General features: G+C 41.0%; 1 protein-coding gene across 1 annotated transcript in view; it reads right to left on the bottom strand.

The window, feature by feature from the left end:
- LOC126295266 (uncharacterized) overlaps positions 1–23,627 on the bottom strand; it is a 710,311-nt gene that overhangs the window by 529,966 nt on the left and 156,718 nt on the right. Inside the window, exons 11-12 of the mRNA XM_049987689.1 lie at positions 13,033–13,332; positions 9,567–9,736 (exon numbers count right to left, since the gene is read on the bottom strand). Of these exons, the coding sequence (XP_049843646.1) occupies positions 9,567–9,736; positions 13,033–13,332 (470 nt within the window). The remainder of the gene's footprint in view (positions 1–9,566; positions 9,737–13,032; positions 13,333–23,627) is intronic.

Below are 23,627 nucleotides of genomic sequence, written 5' to 3'. Positions count from 1 at the left end.
ATTATCGACCGAGCTGTGGTGTCGTGTCGTCTCGGTGCTCGGATATGTTTCCTACTTGTTACGTTTGAGTAAAGTAGCAGATTTGGCACCTCGATCTGTAGGCCGCTTCTAATCCAAGCGGCACATCGATGCAACTGCTCGGTCGTGAGTTGTGCTGTAGTAAGTCACGGGAATAGAACCGCATAATATTGCGCAATAATATTTCTTTTTGTGTCAAACTGGGTGAAAGCGTGATGACAACTTACGGTAAGCTTCAGAAGGATTTTGGAGGGGAGGTCATGTCAAGGCATGAAATGTTTAGTGAAGACAGAACGAATGTTGAAGATGAAGACCGCAGTGGACGACTATCGACCTCACAGACTGATGTCAGCAGGACCAGGGTGCGTGAACTCTTACGATCTCGTCTAAGATTATCTGTGAAAATGACTGCAGAAGATCTGAACGTCAATCGGGAAACAGTTCAGTTCGTCTAATAATAACTGAAGATCTTGGTATGAGAAAGATTTGTGCAAAATTGGATTCTGCGTCACGATAATGCACCATCCCCATACTGCTCTGTCAGTACAGCAATTTTTAACCTCAAAACAAATTTCAGTACGATAACAGCCACCTCGTTCACCAGATATCGCTTCGTGCGACTTTTTTCTATTTCCGAGAGTCAAAACAGTGGTCATGAAAATGAACACCCATTTTTTCTTTTTCAATTTTTCATTCATATTTTTCCGATCACACTTTTCCGTTCCCAGAGCATAGACAAAGAAGTTTTGTTCTGCAGAACTCTAGCAAAAGATCAATGAATTTTAATGCTTCAGTGTATGTAACAGGTACACCTAATAGATAAAGTTGTGGTGGTAAGAGTTCTGGAATTTGCAGCAAATGATATGGAAAATTGAAAAAACATTTTAGGAACAATGAATGTGTAAAATTCGGAGTTATGGTGTCACCCAGCAGTAACACACGAGTTACATGTACAACAGGGCATTTTAAATTGAAACATTTTGTTTTAATTAAGATGCTCCATTTTTTAATTTTTTAAAGTTTTACAATAGATAAACAGTTACTCCACAAACTGAATAATTGCAAGTTTGCTGTACTTGTGTAACTTAATTTATACCGTTTTCCTTTTTTTAATAGTATTTTGTAAAATTATATTTATTTATTCTCCTTCACTATTTAGAACACTCTGCAAACTCTGGGATAACTTTTCGATTGCGCGAGTGTAGAAATTGTGAGGTTTTGAGGCAAAGAACTTGTCGAACCACATTCAGAGCACATTTTCACCCCGAAAAGAAGTCCCTTGAAGGTTGTTCAATAGAAAGCAAAAAGCTGAAAGTCTGAGGATAGAAGATCAGGTGAACAAGGTGGGCGCAGAGTGTCTTCCCAACCCAACTCCTGTATGGTGTTTGTCAGCCTAGCAGAATGCAGAAGGGCATTATCTTTGGATGGGAATGCAACCAGTCTTCCTGGTTGTTATCCTTGGATTGCATCTGCAAGATGGCTCCATTGATCACAATAAGTATCAGCAGTAACGGTTACACCTCAGGGAAGCACTTTGTAGTACACCCCAGTGTTGCTGTTCCACCAGATTCTCAACATTATACTTTGTGGATGTGTGCACATCTTTGTACACACTTAGTCAATGTATTGGGAAAAGATCTCGATAAGAATTTTTCCACTAAGAATGATATTTTGAAACTTTAACTGTACACTGTAATTAGGTCATATGCAGAGGCTATTTGACATACATTCCTGTTAATTTCTTTCTGCAAAAACTATTGAATACAGCAGTAATCATCATGGCAGTCTGAATGCAAAGATTTCCGAAATCTACACAAATATTTCAAAGGTCAGAGTTCAAAGAATAAGTTAACTAAATTTTAAAAATGACTGTCCAAATAACGAGTTTACACGGTTGCAATGAAGATAAAAAAGGACAAATAAATCACCACACTCTAAATACAATGTACTTCAAAGCTCTGAAAATTTGAGAAGGAAATGAATCAGGAGAAAATCAAAATCTTGAAAACAGCAGTTATGAAATGGGAAAGAAAATACCGCTGTTTCATAATGGCTATTTTCTACAGAGGTCGATGCACTCTGGTACATGTTTTAAAATATCGTTTTTAATGCCAAGATCTTCAGAATGCTGAAGATTAGATGGGTAGATCACATAACTAATGAGGAAGTATTGAATAGGATTGGGGAGAAGAGAAGTTTGTGGCACAACTTGACCAGAAGAAGGGATCGGTTGGTAGGACATGTTCTGAGGCATCAAGGGATCACCAATTTAGTATTGGAGGGCAGCGTGGAGGGTAAAAATCGTAGAGGGAGACCAAGAGGTGACTACACTAAGCAGATTCAGAAGGATGTAGGTTGCCGTAGGTACTGGGAGATGAAGAAGCTTGCACAGGATAGAGTAGCATGGAGAGCTGCATCAAACCAGTCTCAGGACTGAAGACCACAACAACAACAACAATGCCACGATAATTGTGATCAAGACCTTCCTCCCTTACACAGGCCGAGTGGCTCAATGTACACTCTGAAACGTGTTGCGAACTGTTTAATGAGCAAGCACAGTTAAGCTTGATTCACACTAGCCATCTTCACTACTGGCTGTTTCCATTCCTTAAAGCCTCCATTCCATCCCAGTAAGATGTGGACGGCACTAGTCTCGCGAGAAGTTTAATGATGTTTTTAATGTACTGTTAAAAAGTTGCTGTATACGGAATAATTTACAATTGAAGGAAAACTGCTCTCTGTCTAAATAAGTATATTTTTGAGGTTTGCTTACACATTTTTTGGCTGACAATCAGCATGTCAAAAAATCGCTATCAAGAATATGTGAAATTGTGCTCAAAATTTACATAAGCAATGTAAAGTCATTCGCAGGAATCATCTATCATTATTACCAACAAAACATCAATACCAACTAGTACTGACCTTTAAGTTTAAATTAAAAAAATATAAAAAAATAAAAAGGTTGCAAGTGTGTGTTTCTGGGAAGAGATTTTTCAACACAGAATCAAGGGAGAGAAAATTATCTGTGATGAGTAGGTCTACTACTTAGATAGGACAGTGTGGATCATTTATTGAAATGCAAAAATTTAGTATAAATAAATATTGCCTTACGTTCAAGCTGCAATTTCGCAGTCACACGTTGTGGTAACATAGCGTATCTGGAATAGAGCGCCAAGTCGGGAAAGAAATTATGTCGATTCGTACGCTCTAAGACGTTGAGATAAAGACAATAATAATCATATAATGTCGAATTACATAGCCTATCATTTGAACGCTTTTTTAAAGCCCATAAACCAATTTAAAAAATGTTCCTGTACACAAAAATGAAGCGATGAATATTATTTAAAAAATCCAGGTTCCTGACGGAAAGTGTAGGTGTTTTTTCCCCCGATTTTCAAGGTTTCAATGTTCGGTGGCCACTCTCCACTAGGTGCCCCAGTTGACGTTTGCTCTACACCGTGCACTCTGTTGTCTGTGGTACGGCATCAATGATAAACGACAAATAGCAACTCCTGGTCTGAAGCCAGCTTCCAGTAAACTGTTATGAATAGTTTACAGTGACACACTGCCTGCAACCTTAGAAGAGATTTCAGCTGTTATCAGAGACAGTTTAACAATCCTATGACTTCCCATGACTTATGGCCGAGTGCACCAACCCCGATCAAAAAGCATGATAACCAATGTTCCGTGATCATGGTTAAAAGTAAATCACATTTAAAATGTTTCTGCAGTGCACCAACGTTATTCGCTGGTCAGCAAACTGCCGTCAGCCAACTGTGCATTTGACTGCGGTAAACTCTCTGCATTGCAATGGAAGGTACTCTGGCAACACAAACATGTTAGTAAACATGAAATTGCACAGATAATCGCTGGTGCCACGTTCTATCTTTGCTGTTTTTTCCGTCGACAAGCAGAAGTGTGTGTACGTACCTCGGTACCTATTTCTGATCTGTTGGTTTCTTTTTTGGAGAATAATGGAGAATAATGGAGAATAAAAGAAGAACACCGAATTTCTCGAAGTATGAGATAGATGTACTTCTTGAACTGGTGGGTGCATATGCATCCGTTCTTGAAAATAAGAAAACTGACGGCTGCAGCTTAAAAGAAAAACAGGCAATGTGGAGGCACAATTTAATTCCACTCCTGGTAAGTTTACTCATAAATGAATAACTTTTCTATGTTCATCGTATGCGTAGGATATGGCACAGCGTACCACTGAAATACGTGATAGGACTATCTACATTTACAGTTGGAATTGTTTTGTTAGTTTTTAAAATCCAATACCTTGCTACTCTTAACTAAATATTATGTGACTAACTGAAGCTTTTATGTTGAAAATTGTGAACATACGTTTCTCACTTAGCCCTGTGCCGTATTCTTCATATATGCCTATACCACTTTCTTTTTAATGAACTATGTAAACAAAAGCCATATACAGATCTTACATTTTTATTACAGTTATAAGTTAAGAGCCTCAGAATGCAAAATGGACTTATGAATGTAAATAACATAAGAATTAATTTATGGTACTACAAACTACATTTATTTAATTTCAGGTGTGACAAAAAGATCCAGTGACAGGCTGAAAACCTGTTATGAAAATATGAAAAGAAGACTTCGAAAAGACGGAAAAGGTGGAAGTGTATAAAACAGGTGGGGGGAAGCCTAACCAAAATACCACAATCCATGATCGGGCTAAGCTATTAGAAATTGTTGGTTCCTCAGTGAAACGGTTAACAAATGCATATGATTCCGATGCACAGTTTAGCACGATTGTGGATGTTGTCAACATGGAGAGCAGTGAGAACACGCCACCTACTTCAGTTGTCGAGTTGGCAGAGTGCACACAACCTAGCGCTTTCCACACACCTGTCTTAATACTAAGTAAAGGGACACCAAATAATGTCCTGGTGGATGTCACCCAGCTGCAATCTGTTTCACAGTCTCCTGATCAACCCAACGAAAACATTTGCACGCCTAAAAATACATGGCATCGTTGCAGGATGCCTGCTAAACCAAGGCCATCAGGTTCGGGAACAGTGATTGACAATGTGTGCAAGAAGAGAGAGGAACTACTGGAGGCCCAATTACTCATGATGAAGGCAGAGCACCAAAAGGAGCTGAGGATAAAAAATTTAAAGATTCTGGCCCTGAAAGAAAAACTAAAGTACTGGAAGAAGAAAAATGCCAGTGACATGTGTCTTTTCCCCGTGACAGTGAATTTTTTTAATTTTTTGTGCTATGTTGTATTTTGTCCAATGTATTAAAGTTGTCTCAAAGTTCAAATTGCTTCTCTGTGTTTGTCCTGTTAGTGATACTGCTTCTATCCTAGTTGGTGTCTAATATCTGCTTACAGCTCATTTGGTCTGGACTAAGTTTCATCCAATCACTTAAAATTAGAATTACTTCATATATAAAAACAGATTTGCAACACTGCAGTTTACACAAGTAAGCTACATGTCAGTTGCAGGCCTGCAGCCATAACATCAGGTGCCAATTTCTACTTAAATGACTTAACAGTGAGGTAGACTTAATGAAACAAAATAATAGTAATAAAGCATCCTTGTTACTCTAACTTTGGAATGAACATATGTGCTGTAACAGGTATATACATGAGGCCCAATGTTATCATGTTTTGCATTGTTTGTACCAGAATATCATAACATATTAAATTATGAGGGAAAGTGCTCCAAATCATAATTTTGTGTGTGCCATTTTCCGTGGACTACTCTGCACCAGGTAATGTTTATAATGGGAATCTATACCTTTTATGACAATACAATTTGAAGTGAGGCATGTTGAGAAATAAATTGCTGTGGTGGGTTCTCTTTTCTGCAAAAGTAAGTATAGCACATGTGGCTTTCCTAGCCACACCACTTGGTAATGTGTGTGGTGGAAACCTGTAACATTTATCATAACAGTATTTGTAGAGAGGCATTATTGAATAATACAGTAGTGAGATTAGCATTGTGTGGCCTCTCTAGCAATACTCTGCACCTGTTAATGTTTACAATGTCAGCCCATAACTTATCGCAGCAAAATTTGTAGCAAGATATTTTCAGAAATGCATTCATATGATGGGTTACTGTTTTCTGCTATAGTAGTCATAGTATGTGTGGCTTTCTTAGCAATACTCTGCACCTGCTAATGTTTATGATGGCAACCCATAACTTCTGACAACAGTGTTTGTAGTGAGGCATTTTTCTGTGGTACTATGCAATGACAAGGAATTCCCTTCTCTACAGGTGAGCATTAAATATGTGAAAAAACTGCATCAATATCAGTGACAGAGTGAGGGAGGAAGTTTCCCTCAGTAATAACTTAAAGTATGACACTTTGTACCGTCAACCCACAGCATTACAGTTCTGCTTTCATATCTTCCGAAGTAGCACAACTCCTTAACTAATTATTGCTCTTGCACTGATCCTCAAATTATTAGACATTGCTGACAAAATTCCATTGCCTTTTGTAGCAATGAGAACTTGTTTTTGGTGGCAATTTCTAAACACAAATTTGTCTTCAATTTCATGTATTTTTTAATGCCAACAGTTGTACATAATATTGTGTAAAGTGCTGCTACACGCATGACTGACTAGAATTAACAACGTAATTCAATTCTTTGCACAACCTTATAGCCACACACTTATGTTTAAGAAAATCATATTGTAAATAAAGAGTAGTGATTAATATGGAAAAAATTTAACAAACAATCCTAATCTGACATTTTATGTTATTACACAAATGATTTATTTTGTGCCCATGTGTATACTGCATATTCACAATTTTAAGCTAATCTAGGTGATAAGACTGCATTAATACTAAGGAGAAGTGCAGTAAAATAATGTCTAAACCGAAAGGTTCTAATAATGAAGGATGTGTTCTTTTAATATTGCAAAACTGTTGGACATTTACATATTTGTTGTAACAGTAGAAAATTTAAGAGATGTTTAGGATCTATAGTCAACATAATAAAGAAATATCCATTATATTTTATTCCACTCGCTTTTACTCTCACACTCTCTAAACGTAATTGAGTCATTTGTTCTCAAATTTAAGTACATACCCAGAAACTGAACATGTATATAAATAACAGTACTGCATTGCTTTCACAACCAATGTGATGCAAGAAATATATCTTTAATAATGAATTAGCAACAGTTCCACACTAAAGGAAACATCTCAGAAAAGCAGCAGTTGGGTAATTGTCTGTAGGCAGCACATCCTGTCCTTGGCACAACAAAACCTCAAATTTTGCATCACCAACCAGTTCAGTGAGTACTTTTATGTTCACTAGACAGCAGAAACAAAATATATTACATGCTGAAATAATCTAAAAAATTGAAAATATGGCGAAATCCCATAACTATAATCATAATTTTTCATTACGAACAGTGTCTGAATTTATGTTAGATTATCGGAAATGTTCATTAATTATAGCACGGCGAACTGCTCTTCCAGGTAATGTATCATCTCTATACATCTGCTGCCCAGGTAGCACTGGTTCATAGTCTTCAATGTTGGGACCTCTCTCATCACTTAACTGATTTAAAAGTCGAGAAATTTCAGGGTCTTCTGGTGGTTCTTCACTGCCTGTACTCCTCACAATATTATGCAAGACAGCCGTACCCACAATGATTGACATTGCTTCCTGTGGATTACATCTTATTCCTACAGATAATATGGGAAATCATCTCTTCCACATACCGTATTTTCTCTCAACAGTGTTTCTAGTTTTAATACGAGACCTGTTATATTGATGCTCTGCTTCATTTTACAGATTTAAAAGTGGAGTTAACAAGTAGGATTTACATGCATAACCACTATCTCCCAATAAGTGACCTTGTGGTATTTCTCCGTTTTCAAATTGAGCTCTGTGAACGCAGTTGAGAAATATGGTACTGTCGTGCACACAGCCCGGCCATCGAGCGACAATATCTCTTATTAACAAATTGTAATCACTAATGGTTTGACAGTTAAAGGAAAAATATGATTTCCTATTGCGGAAAAGTTCAGCATTTTGTCCTCCAGGAGACTGAATTCTTATATGGGTACAATCCAAGGTACCAAGAACGCCAGGAAATCAGTCGAATTGACTAAAACCGTACATCACAGTGCGCACGTCTTCTCGAAATTTTATAAAGCGAGGAGACAGTGATGCTATGATGTCTGATACATCACTGATGATTCGTTGTGCTGTTGTACGATGTATATTACTGTTGTCCCCAATAAGAATATTGAATGCACCTGTTGCATATGCCCTTAAAGTAATCAAAAGTCTGTTTATCGGAGAAACAGGGTTATTCCAATCAGTAGGAAATTCTAACCTATCATTAATTTGATTTAATAACGACCACACTGTTTCTTTTGACAGAGGAAATCTCTCTTCAAACTTCCTGTCACCATAATCTTCAAAAGGGTTTCCCCTTTCCACAATCACTCCTACACAATTTCGGTCACGATTTAAATGGTCAAGGTATAACAAATCTTCCTCAATGCCATCCATAACATCAAAACGCGCCGCCGTCTTAATAGCGTATGCTTCTAAAACCGTGGTTATGTCGAGTAAACCGGGAAGGAGCCTCGGTTAAATATAACCGTGGTCGATTCCCTGGTTTAACTTAGAATACTGCGTGAACCAGGATTATATATCGACTTAACCGCGGTTAACTGTTAGTCGAGATTGGTGCACTCTGCCATTAGTCCTTCTGGAAGGAACTGTGCCTGCTGTTGTTGCCACACTGATGTCCCGAGTTCATGTCCCACCACTTGTGCTGTAGTCATTACGCTGCAGCCAACTTTCTGTGAGATCTGTCAGTACGATGCTTCTATGTGCTTCTTGCCAACGATCTGCCCTTTCTCAAAGTCCAAAAGAGGGTGGTGGTGTTCACGTGCGTGCTCTGTGGGTATGTTGTGTTGCCAGCTCTTACAGAAAATTTCCAGTAACTTTACGCAGCACAAAACAGCCACCGACTACTTACACCGAGCTTCAGCATCTGTACGAATGGCTTTTCCTGTTCTGAAAATAAATGCGCATAGGGATGAAAATTTCAGCAACGTTTAACACGTGCAAAGAAATACTGGCGTATCTGTCGGATAGTGTTCGGTGAAGGTGTAACAATTTCCACTTCTGTCAGTGTACATCATGAGGACACATCAGGGTTGGGGATATCAATTCGTGCAAAAATTCCTGACGACCGTAGGTGAGGAACACACTACTGTTGGGCTACAGCCATAAACCAACAGCTTAACAGTGAGGTCGACGTAGGAACATCGAACGTGGAGTCGACGTATGCCCGTATATGGCATCACAGCGGGTACAAGTGACATTACAGCCCGCAGCCACACTATGCAAAGGCATACCAGCAGGCCAGCAATAGTCACTCCACTCGATAAGGGCTAAGGTGAGCTCAGTCAAAAGCTTGTCGCACTGTAACCCATGTGAGAGCCTAAGAACATTACTTTTTTTTTATCAGCAACAAGTGTAGGAAAAAGAGAAGGAGATGACTTCACGTCCAGCTACCCAACCATTCACCAGCTGTGGGACTCACCGAGCATCCAGTAGTGGCGTTTGAGCTTGCCGCCTTCCTGTGGCAACTTGACGAAGCAACTGTAGCGTGCCACATTGTTGCTGATCATCTTCTGCAAAAACTTCTTCCTGGCAGCATAGTAGGGAAAACGGCTCGCGACGTAGGAGTAGATCTCCGACAGCATCGCCCTCCTGCCACACAAGCAAAAGCACACAGCACAGTACTGATAATCCGAAGGAGACCCTGATCTCAACATATGGGGAAAAAGAGCACTTTACTACAGACATCCAGTGGGGACCCCATACCCCTATTGATTTTGTACAGGCAGAGAAATAAATGGACACAGAAGAGGGGGGGGGGGGGGGGGGGGGGGGGGGAGCAGATTAGCACAGGTAAAACGAGTTTTCCTGGACAAAAATCTTTTAGTATCAGATATTGGCATCAACCTGACAAAAAATTTCTGAGAATTTATATTTGGAGCACAAAATTGTATGACTTTAGTGAACCATGGACTGTGAGAAAATCAGAAAAGAAGATAAGTGGAAATCTGAGATGCGGTACAATAGAAGAATGTTGAAAATTAGGTGGAATGATAAGGTAAGAAATGAAGATGTTCTCTGTAGTATTGGTGAAGCAAGGAACAAGAGGAAAATCACACACACAGAGAGACACACACGGAGAGACACACACGGAGAGACACACACGGAGAGACACACACGGAGAGAGACACACACGGAGAGAGACACACACGGAGAGAGACACACACGGAGAGAGACACACACACACACACACACACACACACACACACACACACACACACACACACACACACTCGCCCGTCCCCTCTCCCTCTCACACACGTACATAGTTTACAGACTGCTGATTTAAAAAGTTGGGAGGGTATGGGAATAAACAATGCATTGTAAAGAAAAGTCAGCAACTATTATGAGGAAGAACACAAAGGGTGCCAGAAGGAAACCTGAACGCCACATGCTGATGCTACTGACTGCCCTGCAAACTAACGGACCATCAAATGAATACCGAACACCTGCCACAACGGCGCCGAGGAATGGTTCCACTCAAAAGTATTTACTACACGCGTCAAGACATTTATCCCATTGGGAGACAAGACAATCAGTTCCATTTTCGTATGATGGAGTTGGAAGCTATCAGATCCACCACTGCACCCACTCCTGCTTTTCGTCACCCAACCGAAACCGACGTCCACACCCTTCTTTCTTAAAGAAGTGCAAAATGACACGGTGAAAGATACCAAATCACTGAACATACCATTCATCTGACTGGTGGTGTGGGACAGGCATTATTGTGCAACAGGGTGATTCCGTCCAACAAGGGGTGGCCAGATGCCCTGCCTGGCGCCACCCCGTACACACTCACCCCCCCCCCCCCCACCCCCTGAACGTAAGCAGTGTACCCCAGCTATCTGCATATAGTGTAATCTGTGGAAGAGTGCTCGTTCAGATGTCTGCGAGTCATGTAACTGAAGCGGGACGTGGGGACCAGCCCAGCATTCACCTAATGGGATGTGGAAAACCACCTAAAAACCACATCCAGGCTGGCCGGTACGCCGGCCGATGTCAGTAATCCGCCAGGCGGATTCGATCCGAGGCCAGCGTGCGCAACAGAGTCCGGGAAGCAGCGCGTTAGCGCTCTCGGCTAACCCTGCGGGTAGCAGTGCACATTCACTGTGGACACACATTGGAGGAACTTTACGATCAGAGGGGGCAAAGGAGACCTGCTACGTATGAGGTAGACAAGGTTGATCAAATGACCCACAAACATCCTACAAAAGTTGCATGTAAGAGATGGCTGCTGCATATCTCCTATTACACTTTGGTCTTGGCAGTAAAAAATACAAGGGTCACCAACAAAATAGTAATGAAGAAGAAAATGGAAAGCAAGAAGTTCATACTCCAGGTGGTAAATGAACTCAAGGAAATGAAAGAGCAGGAAGAAGAAGTATAAGAAGAGACCAAAATAATGCAGAAAGTGGAACAAGTGCCAAATCAGCCTCAGAAAAGGCAAAAAGACCAGTGCCAACTATGTAAGTTTAACAAACCTGTGTGCAATAAAAGTGTGCATGTAACAAAAATCACCTGTGCTAAGTGTGTGTAGCAGATTTCAATAACTTAGGAGAAAGGACAAAAAAGTTGTATGTTTAACACACGAGTATAATATGGATTATATGTAACAAATGCATTAGTAGGTCCTAAACTTGGTCAGCATGTGAAAGCCTACAGTTTAGCAAACACGATAGCATTGACAACAAAAAAAAGGTAAGATTTTTTGTTCGAATAAAAAAGCAAGGGGTTAATTTAGTGTTAAATATTGTTATAATTCATAAAAAGAAAGGGTTTAACAAACTAAAATAAACCACTTGTTTAAGTAAAATATGATTCTCCCTCCCTTCCCCCCCCCCCCCCCCCCCCCCAACCAGATCAAAATGACCATCCCACCATTTTTGGAATTTCAGAAACTCAGCCATTCTATTATTACTTGTAGTGTTGCCAACTTTGTAAAAAAAACTTTGAGCCTCAAATGGCAAATGAGACATTTGCTAATTGGAATGGTACTCCAGAATCAGTATTAACTCAATACATATACATGGAAATTATTAACATTATCTGTGTGGACATGGTACTTCCTAGTAACAATTACATAAAGCAAGTCAATTTTCCATAAAAGGGAAAGCTACTAACATATAGCAATGAACTATTTTGTGGAACTGCTCCATACTGAAGTGAAACACGAACAATAGAGTGTTACAAGGAGTGTAAACATAGGCTTCTGTGGCTGTTGCCGATGTCCCTGAAATTCCGACGTTTCGGTGACTATTGCAAGATGCCTTCCTCAGGGTGTATTGCTAACAGCTCAAGGCATCTCGCAATAGTCGCCGAACATCAGAATTTTATAGTTGACTATGCGGTCCCAAACCCAGAAGAATTTTACAGACTGTTACAAGGAGTGATGAAGATGATATGCATCAACCAAGTAAGAGACTATGACATTATGTAGGGCACGTATTATGAAATCACAGAGTAACTCGAATGGTACTGGAGGAAGCTGTTGAGGATAAAAACGGTGGGGGAAGACAGAGATTGGAATACATCCAGCAAATAGTTGAGGAGACCGGGTGAAAGTGCTCCTCAGAGACGAAGAGGTAGGTAAAGGAGAGAAAGTCGTGAACGTGACACCGAACCAATCACAAAATTGTCAACAAGAAATGAATCCAGTGCTTTCTATGTTAGATACAGCAGTTATTCTGATACGATATGGACAGTTGACAAGTAAAACAAATGGGGAAATACATCAAACTAAACTTATAGTTGCTGGCAAAAACACCACCACATTATATCTACCATATGAATAAGACACACAGAGAAGTGCTAACAATTGTGGCACGTGTTAAGGCTTGTGCAATGTATTTTAATAAAAGGATTTAGCATTCTGCAGCAGCGCTACCAACCTGTGCGGCGACTGCACTATGGCCATAGCGATGAGTTCCGCGTACGAGAACGGTGGCCTCGTGCCGGACGAGCCGGCATCACCGGAGCACCGCTCTTCGTCGACCCCACTGGCAACAACGCCGAAGGTGGCTCCCCCGCTGTCGGCATGTGCGGTGCTGCCTACGCCGGCAGGGGTGCCTCCGGATTCGGAGGCCAAAGTAGCGGCGTCACCTGTCGACGTCATCATGTCCGATGCCGGGACATCGACCACACTGCGGCTGTCGTCGGAGTGGGGCAAGCCGAGGTCAGCGGGGCCAGTGCTGTCAACAGTGGAGAAGCACAGGCTACTCGAGGTCCCGGTGACACAGCTGTTTCAGGAGAACACAAGACATTGTTCAAAAGTTAAACATTGTAGGTGCTCTACATTGGTTAAAGACATTCAAACGGAAGTACAAAGGACACTTAGAACTGAACGAAGAATAAAACAGAACAGCAAAATGACTAGGAAACTTCAACACGTGCAACGGAACACTGGAGTTGTTCTTACCATCAGGGAGAGATTAAGAATGAGACTTTTCACCCATCAAGCACAGGGATACATTACCGTCTCGATGGTGCTGAACAGCAACCTCGTATTTAAGTTTGTTCCACAGCAACATCATATGTCAATTTTTATTTATGACCTGAAATTCATCTTCCAATATTTTTCATATGATATTTTATTAATGAAGATATTATAATGTAGATAATTTCACATTTGTTTGATATCGACACAATAATGTTTTTCAGTCTCCTTAAAACTGAATTTTTTGACGTTCACGGTAGCTGTTCGAGATCATTGATATGCTACGTATCTATCCAAAATCAGAAGACGGACGAATGACGGTTGCGCCTGTGGCAAAGTAGGCACTCCAGAGTACACACTGAGAGACTGTACTCTCCATAACGACAACAGTCTCCAAACACTGCAGACCCTGCACTAAGAAATGAGTCATACAAGCACCTCTACAACAGTGCTGCAGCACAGAACACAGGAAGGTTATGGTGGACTTCACTACATTTCGGCACACTGACATCCCAGCAAGACAATGTATCATAACAGATTGACAAAAAGTACCGACAACCGGCGAACACCAAATGAAATGTTTTTCAAGACTGTCCACTAGGCTGAAGTGTGCAATTACAGCAATATGTATTATAATGAGTTAGAGTGAGTCAAGGAATCAGATGAAACCTGCTACCCTAGATCTGAGGATTCCAGCAGTCAATGTATGCTGACCGGGATAGCTTTGAGGAAACATCCAGCAGTGAAGGCAACTTCTAAAGTTTAGGTGTAACCTAATAAATGAACAGAACTGTACGATTTTCCACATAAAACCTATAGTACCCACAGTTGTATTAGCATGCTGACTGACAAAAAACAAACCTTAAGCACCCAGAAGACACGGTTGGTCAGTCAATGTCAACCCTGTACAGTACATGGCATCATCTGGTTTATAAATGATTAGTTTTAATTCCCTGTGACAGGAACAACGGCCACCACACTGCACTACCTTTTTTTTATGTATTTAGAGTTGTTACCGTGCCTCGTAGGATACTCACATACTGAGTAATCGAAGAAATGCTGCAGACTCGTCCGAGGCACACGTTATCGGTACCTGACAATTTGAAAGGGGCATAGTATGGTTCTCAATTTGGCCAGCTGGTCGAATCACACACTATCCAGATTTGTTGACAATTAGGATGTGGCAGAATCCCGATGTCGATCTGCATGGGAACTCGAGGGCAATACTCGCCACCGTGGTTCAGCGTTAACACACACAACCACTGTGTGGGAAAATCACCATATTGTGTACCAAGTACATCGTAACCCTTCACATCTGTGTCTGAATCTGTCATCCGTGGACTTCTAAATCACATCTGCATCTACACCGATACTCTCACAAATCGCACTTACATGCCTGGCAGAGGGTTCATCGAGCCACCTGCACAATAATTCTCTTTACTCAACTTTCTAACAGCACACAGAAAAAAAACATCTGTATGTTTCCATTTAAGTTACGATTTCCCTTATTTTATCACAATGTCGTTTGTCCCTCCATAGGTTGGTGTTAAAGTATTTCCGCATTCAGAGGAGAAAGTCGATGACTGAAATCTTGTGAAAAAATCTTGACGCAGCAAAGAAAAACAATTTTGTTTTAAATACGTCCACCCCAAATCCTGTATCATGACTGTGACACTCTCCCCCTATTTCTCAATAACACAAACAATGTTGCTCTTCTTTGAATTTTCTTGATGTACTCCATTAATCTGCCTGGTAAAGATCCCACACTGCGCAGCAGTACTCCAAAAGTGTAGCATAGGAAATCTCTGTACATGTGTTGCATCTTCTAAGTTTTCTGCCAACAAACCGCAATCTTTGGTTTGCCTTCCCAATGAAATTTCCTATGCATTCTTTCAGATTTCAGTTATTTGTTATTGTAATTGACAGGCATTTAGTTTAATTTCTGTCCTTTAGATCTCACTGATTTTTATTTAATTGAAGGTTAATGGATTCCTTTTAGTGCTAATGTGGATGACCTCACATTTCATTAATTAGGTTCAATTGCCAATTTTCACACCATACAGATATCTTTTCTAAATCATTTAGCAATTTTTTTTTACCTTTTGCTGCCTTTACTGGACAGTAAATCATAGCATTACCTGTAAACACCCTAAGACTGCTGCTGAGATTATCTCCTATCGTTTCTATAGATGAGGAACAGCAGCTACAGCCTTTAACACTATATTGGGGAATGACAGAAATCACTTCCGTTTTACTCGACAATTTTCCATCAGTTACTCTGACAGGAAATAAAGAATCTAGTGGCATAACTGAGATGATATTCCAAAGCCCACAATTTGATTACAAGCTGCTTTTGAGGTGCAGTGTCTAAAGCCTTTTGGAAACCTATAAATACGAAATCAATCTGACATCCCTTGCTGATAGCACTCAACACTTCGAGTGAGTAAAGAGCTAGTTGTGTTTTGCAAGGACATCGTTTCCTAATTCCACATCAAGATACAGTTCTCTTCGAGCTAATTCATAATGTTCAGACACAATACATGTTCCAAAATCCTGCTGCATATCAATGTTAATGATATTGGCCTGTAATTTTTTCTGTATTGTGTGCAAATTTTCTAACTACATGTTCGTACTTCCAGCAACTTGATTTAACTAACAGGCGACCCTGGAATCAGCAATTGATTAAGTATCATCATCTAGAATCTGGCACTGTTTGCTCTAGTGGTCAATTGATTGGATTGATTTCTCTGGGATATTACATTTCTGAACTTCATTAATTTGCCCAATATATGGGCACCTATGATGTTTGTCACTTGTTCTGTTTCAGATGATGAGGTTTGTAGGCTTGCTTTCTCATATACATTTATTTGGGTAGCAACATGGGGAAAATGGAAGGGTCAGGTGCACACATTGGAAGAGGTACGGCATAACACTGAAATTACTACTGCTGCTACCCCTCAAGGAAGAGCTCCTGTATGTGTGGTACAATTTGATAAACCGAAAACAGTGCTGCATCGATATCAGTGGCAACTATTTCCAATATCTGCTGTGACATTCATTAGCAACGGTCAATCCTGCGTCAGTCTTACAGTAAATATTTTCTGCCCCCATTTTTCTGCCCCTAGATATTCGAGGAGTTCTGTCCACTTTGCATTAATGTTTACTTTTTGCGATTAGCTTCAAGGTATCTGCTAGTGACACAAACTAATAAAGAAGAAGTAGTAAAAGTGAGCATCCATTCATTAATGTAAGGCTTCCAGAAATTAAGTAAGTTACACGTCATGCCAAGTCGAGATCAATGTGCGACAAGAATCAATATAGAGCACATGTTCTGTGTTTCCTGCACAGGCGGTTCTTCTGGGGTATTGATAACAGATGCAGCACTTTGTGAGTAAAATGGCACAGCAAACAGAGATATCCTCCAAAGTTCATGTACACAGTACAATAAGGTTCTTGAGGGCAAAACATCTGAATTGCACATAGATTCACTGCGAAATTCTGGCCGAATGTGGACTAAATGCGATGTCACGCCAAACCACAGTAAAATGGTGCCAACAATATGATCACAGGTGGAGACACACGGGTGGTGCTGATCAAGAGTAAGGCCATCAACTTCGTCCGCAGGTGACTTGGCCCTGCACAACAATGTTTAAATTTTTGAAGTCTCCTCGTAATTAAAAAAAATGCAAATTAGGAAGTGTACCTGTCGGAGTACTATTTTACAAAATAAAAATAGAAGTTAAAGAATCAGTGTTTGAGAACAGTATGTCAGGGGTTTCTTGACTATTTCTAGAAGTGATTCCAACAGCGCACAGGAATGTGAAAAAACAATTAGATGAGGTAAGGTGCCCAGATACACCAACTTGACTAGCCCTATGGTCTGGAATGGTGACATGATGTCGCCACCTGCAACTTCTCGTGGGCTTTGCGGGCTTTCGAAAATAAATATGCACCCTCCGACTCGGTGGTGAAATATCATAAGTTTTGGCTGGTTGCGTTGCCTAGGGGCTGGGATACGTAGCTGACGCAATAAAGGCCAAATACTGCGGAGTCTACAGTATACAATATGAATATACACGCGAATCGAATGGTCGAATGTTCCTACCATTCGGCAATTGCGAATTATGAATGTAACGTATAAATTTATAAATGAAAGATTTGCAATTACATAAAATCTACAGGTACTATCTTAACGACTTTAAATGACGAGTATGATAGTAGAAGTACTTATTGGTGTCGATGGCCCAGCAATTAAATAAAATATAAGTTGAATGACAGGGAAATAACAGATGCCTATTCACGTATTTAGCTACGAACAACAACATAGCTCGCGAGATATTCACTTCCAAACGCGTTCTTCGTCTTCACTGCAGAAGCCACGGAAATCTCACAATCACACAAGTCGGCACTCCGAAGTATCTCTACCTCTCGCGAACTCCTCCACAGTCCAGGTCTTTCCCGCGACTGTGCGTCCGTCACGCTGTACTGCCCGCGCCCAGCACGCACTATCCAGTATCCAGTACCGTGTCCAGTGCCGTACTCTCCAGCAGTGCCGCAACTCCCCGTGTCCTCTCCGGAAACTAGCTTCCACCGAGTCTCCCCATTCGCGAGCGCTGTGATTGGCTAGAGCATAGTGGGGCATCACGTGACCACGTGCAGCCCAGCGACAGGCGTCTAAAGCTAGCGAAATGGGGGATGCACGACTACCTTACCTACCGATAGATGGCTCTAGGTACAGGGTCTCTTAGCTAGCGCTAGCTGTAGACGCCTGTGTCTGTATGCGCCACATAAACAAGTGCCCATTTAAGACAACAGAAACAGTACGTATCAGTATATCTTAACTTAGCTGCAGTATCCGTCAAAGTCACAGTTAACCTATCTTCTCTGGTGATGTAGTTATTTCATAGCTGTGAATGCTGATTCATCGCGAATGATAATGCCGATCCTTTGCTTGAATCTATTCCGAGTGATTTTGTTATATTTTTAGTTCCCTTGCCCGTCAAAGTATTTCTTCTCCAATAGTTATCACACACCATCTTTGTGTATGTGACGGTCTTGATCCCTACTGTAAGAGTTAACTTATAGTTGCAATGTCCAAATATTGATAATGACATCGTAGCATGCCGGCACGGTAGCTCAGCGTGTTCGGCCAGAGGGATAGCTGCCCTCTGTAATAAAAAAACTGTGTTAATGGATCAACAACGAACTGAAACGGGTGTCTTTCGACGTCCGCCCAGAGCAGATACAACGATCGATAAAAATGAGATTAAGAAAAAAAAATAGCGTAACGACTACCGTTTTTGGCTAGTAATGTCAAGGTCCTGGGTTCAATACCCTGTGAGTACTCACTGAAGTTTTTTATCTGGTGGAATGATTTGGAAGGAGGTTCCTTCTGTCTTGGGAAACCAACAGAAAAGCTACTTGAATATAAAAGGAGCAAAACTGACGCGCAAATCGCTAACGTAACGGTTTACGTCGAAAGGATAGGTGACATTTGTTAACAGCAGAAGCATCAGCCTATATTTTTTCGGGTTAGTGTGCGAGATGCTCTATGCATTACAACTACAGATCTTATTCTTTCCAAGATTCCAGACCAGTTCTACAGAATTTAGGTCTAAACTGTGTGGCGGAACTAGGAAGGGTACCTTTCCTTGTAAGATTTTTACACTATAGTTGGATCAATCCTGTTCTGCGCATTTACGTCACGCATTCTCCGACAACCAATATGCGTTCAATACTGTTCCCAGATCTCTGCTGTGAAAGAGGTTGCACACCGTGAGCATTAAACGCGACCGTAGCGAGTTATTCAGTAAACTCTTATTCCATTTCTTGCGAGTTGTCACGGTCGATGGTAGAGATAAGCAACAAATTCCGCACAGGCATGTGAGAATCATAATTTGCAGCAACCACGCTTTTTTATAGCGCAGAGTACGTCTTTGCTCTTACGGCAATCGTCACTTGAAACCGGCGAACAGTGCAGTTCCCGTCCATATCTCGATCTGCGCGAACAGCCATCATTCACAGATCAGACTATAGAATAAGCAGGAGTTGGAATTTCTTAGTCGCTCCATTACAGGCGTCGCAAAGGATCATGGTAACGTGACCGTAGAGTTATCTGTCGTTTGATCCTGTAGTTGAGCGTGGCCCGAGACACCTCGACTCGCAGATCATGGTAGCTTGACGCTACAGCCATCTATCGGTAGGTCAGGTAGTTCAACATCCTTCATTTCGCCTGCCTGTAGCCCTGCGGCATGTTGTTGAGAGGACATGCAGAGCTGTCATTAGAGCAATTCTTTTATCGTATCCCACACAGATAAAGGATGCAAATAAGGATGTAGTTCTTGGCAAAATATCATTTCAAAATTAGACTCTACAGCTCAAAGTACCATACAATTTTGCTAAGGACTGAATGACAGATTGTTTTTAATTTTTTTTCCTCTGCAATATTGTTATGTAGCATTTCCAACAGGTTTACGTAGCTCTTACACCGGAATAAACGACAATAAATTTCATGACTATTTCAAAATGTGTAAAAAATTAATATGGTTGTCTGTGATGCAAAGAAACTACAACTGACAGTTTATATTCTACTCTAGGAATAAATAAGAAGCCATGTGGGGAGTTAAAACGATAAAACACGGCAAGCTGCCAGTCTACAATTTAGCATAGAATGGCATTCTATAAATTTAAGCCGCAAACACAAATTAAGAAATAACTTCAGGCTTAGAAGAAGTACTAGATAAGTGCCTTGTGATCCGAAAACACTTTCACAGAAGACAGATTTGTAAAATTCTGCTACAGCTGTCGTTATATTTCATACAAAATATTTAGTTCATAACTACTGAGCAAATTTGCCTGCTTAGTCAGCTTCAAGTCCATGTTTACGTATGTTCGTACGTATATAGCATTAATAGATCTTACAGCGTCATGAAAGGAACTGGCTATCAGAGACTACTCCGGCAGCATCGGAATTTCATAAACCATACTGAAATGCTTCATTCCGCTCTAACTGCACATTTCTATGCACAGATGCACTCTGAACTACCTGATACTCAGCTTTTCATGTGGTTTTCCTGATACCAGTTTTCTTGGAGGTCCAGTACTGTATTCTCGTGTTTTGTTCTTTATTATGGTATAACGTCATTCGTCCCAGAAAATGAAAATTTGCACTTTAAATTGAACGAGGTTGAAAGTAGCCAATAGTGCGGAATGAAACACTTCGTTTCAAATAAACTAACTGCCGTAGCGGGAAAAAGAAATAATAGAAGCAAACTTCTCTATATAACAGACAGAAATAGCTTCATTAAGACATTAATGGTTGATTACTAATAACGTGGAAATAATGTAAAATCAGGAAATTGAAAGTACTAACTTATTTTGGTCTTTCATGGTTATGAGAATGTATTATTAATTCACTTGATGGCCACCGGCCACAGAAATCTGTTTTGATTTCATTTGACGTGGGAGCTGTAAACGAAGAGACCAGCAATATTACGAAGACAATACACGGGTCACGTGGGGAACGAACCCCCTCCCACTATAACTCTGCCTGCTCTGCGCATGCGCCAGTCTGACAGCTTGGGCGCGCCAGAAAAATTTTTCCGGGTATCTTCTGGCTACTTGCTGCTACTGCTCATACAGCAAACAGGCACGCCTTAAGTAGTGGGAGAGGCTGGAGGAAGCCACTGCTCATAAGCGAATTCAGCTCTGCGCATCCGCTTGGCAACTGCCCATACGAACCTTATGAAACATACTCCAAATACTGGATTTATATTTAAATACTTGAAATTAAATAAATATTCCTACGGCTGGACCATAAACACGCTCTAACACACGTAATTAAAGACAAAAACAATTGAATAAACATATAGCAAAAGAAAAGAAGCATAAGGTGGGCCAGGAGCGTACTGTCTCTGTGCTTTCTAAAACACAGTAAATAATTGACCAGTTTCTTCATGAATAGCGTATATCGTATATTAACAAAGCCATGGATGAATCAATATATTTATAAGCATGCTGCTACCGTTTTTTCGTGTAAGTGTGGAGTACTTATGGCGCTGCTCTACTCTCGCCCTGCTAACGTTTGCCACTACGTGTTTGCTGCCGGACCCCGGCTTTGACGAGCGTCTGGTGCGGTCGCTCCAAATTGCGAACATATAATATTTCCTGGGCGCCACAATTCGCCCGTTACTTCACAGCTTCCACCGACTGTCTTTGAGTTTGGCTTCGGATTAGGTCTGGGCTTTACTGCAGGCTTAGCATTGGAAAACAGAAGGGTTATTGAAAAGATGCCCACAACTATAGGCCAATTTTGCTGATGTTAATATGGTGCAGAGAGTAAGTTTTATTCTCGTGTATTGTGACATTTATGGAGTTAGAAAATTTCCTGTGCAGGAATCGACATGCATTCCACAAACAGTGATTGTGGGAAACCCAATTTCCTCTCAGAATGAGATTTTCACTCCGGAGCGGGGTGTGCGCTGATATGAGAAACTTCCTGGCAGATTAAAACTGTGTGCCGGACCGAGACTCGAACTCGGGACCTTTGCCTTTCGCAGACAAGTGCTCTACCAACTGATCTATCCAAGGACGACTAACGCCCCATCCTCACAGCTTTACTTCTGCCAGTACCTCGTCTTCTACTTTCCTAACCTAACCGAAGTTCTCTTGCGAACCTTGCAGAACTAGCACTCCTGAAATCTGCCAAGTGGTCGAGCGGTTCTAGGCGCTTCAGTCCGGAACCGTGCGACCGCTACGGTCGCAGGCTCGAATCCTGCCTCGGGCATGGATGTGTGTGATGTCCTTAGGTTAGTTAGGTTTAAGTAGCTCTAAGTTCTAGGGGACTGATGACCTCAGATGTTAGGTCCCACAGTGCTCAGAGCCATTTGAGCCAAATCTGCCAGGAAGTTTCATATCAGCGCACACTCCGCTGCAGATTGAAAATCTCATTCTGGAAACATCCCCTAGGCTGTGGCTAAGCCATGTCTTCGCAATATCCTTTCTTTCAGGAGTGCTAGTTCTGCAAGGTTCGCAGGAGAGCTTCTGTAAAATTTGGAAAGTAGGAGACGAGACACTGGCAGAAGTAAAGCTGTGAGGAAGGGGCGTGAGTCGTGCTTGGGTAGCTCAGATGGTAGAGCACTTGCCCGCGAAAGGCACACAGTTTTAATCTGCCAGGGAGTTCCAATTTCCTCTGTTCGTTCACAAGATGCAAAAGGTAGTTCTCTACCAGAGCCGAGGATGAAGGCATGTTCTTCGAACTGTGGAAGGAATTCAATACAATTCTGCACTGTCATCTAATGATAACAGTAATAAGTGTATGGAATATGATACCAGCTTTGTGATTAGGCCAAAGATGTTCCAGCTAAGAGAAATCTTCAAATGTAAGACTAAATTGGAGCATACGTCAACATAATGTTATTGGACCATTACTTTCCATAATATATATTAATGGCCCAATGTCTGTACTTTAATACTGCTGGTCCGGCTGGGATTAATTAGGATTGATAAAGGATACAGAAGAGATCCGAACAAGAGCATCACATTTCGACACATGTTCATTTAAGTAAACGCAAAAGCTTCTCGGAGATGCTCGACAAACTCCAGTGGTGGATGGTACTGTTTAAGTTCTGGGCTCAAGTGTTACTAGGTCAAACAAAATACTGCTGCAGATCCGAGTACCAGGTGTAGAAGTATGAAACTAGAATTTGGTTGCAATGATTACATGTCTTCTTTGAAACTAATAAACAACATTTTATTAAAAATAATCTCCACTGCTGTTAATACATTTGTCCCACCTCTCCGGCAGGCTATGAATGCCACACCAAAAGACAGTTCTTTTTTTGAAGTCAACTAGTCAGCGAGACTATGTCCCGGTGATGCAAATAGATCAAATAGATGACAATTGGACGGAGCCAAGTCTGGAGAATATGCTGCATGCATGACCTACGAATTTCCCAAATCAATGCCTCTATCGTTCCCTGACCCATTTTGCCATGGGTGACGGGGCATTAACATGGAGCAATATGACTGTTTTATTTTTTTCCATATTCT

Source organism: Schistocerca gregaria, chromosome 11 (assembly GCF_023897955.1).
Source record: "Schistocerca gregaria isolate iqSchGreg1 chromosome 11, iqSchGreg1.2, whole genome shotgun sequence".
NCBI classification, from domain to species: Eukaryota; Metazoa; Arthropoda; class Insecta; order Orthoptera; family Acrididae; genus Schistocerca; species Schistocerca gregaria.
This window is presented reverse-complemented; position numbering and strand designations above follow the sequence as displayed.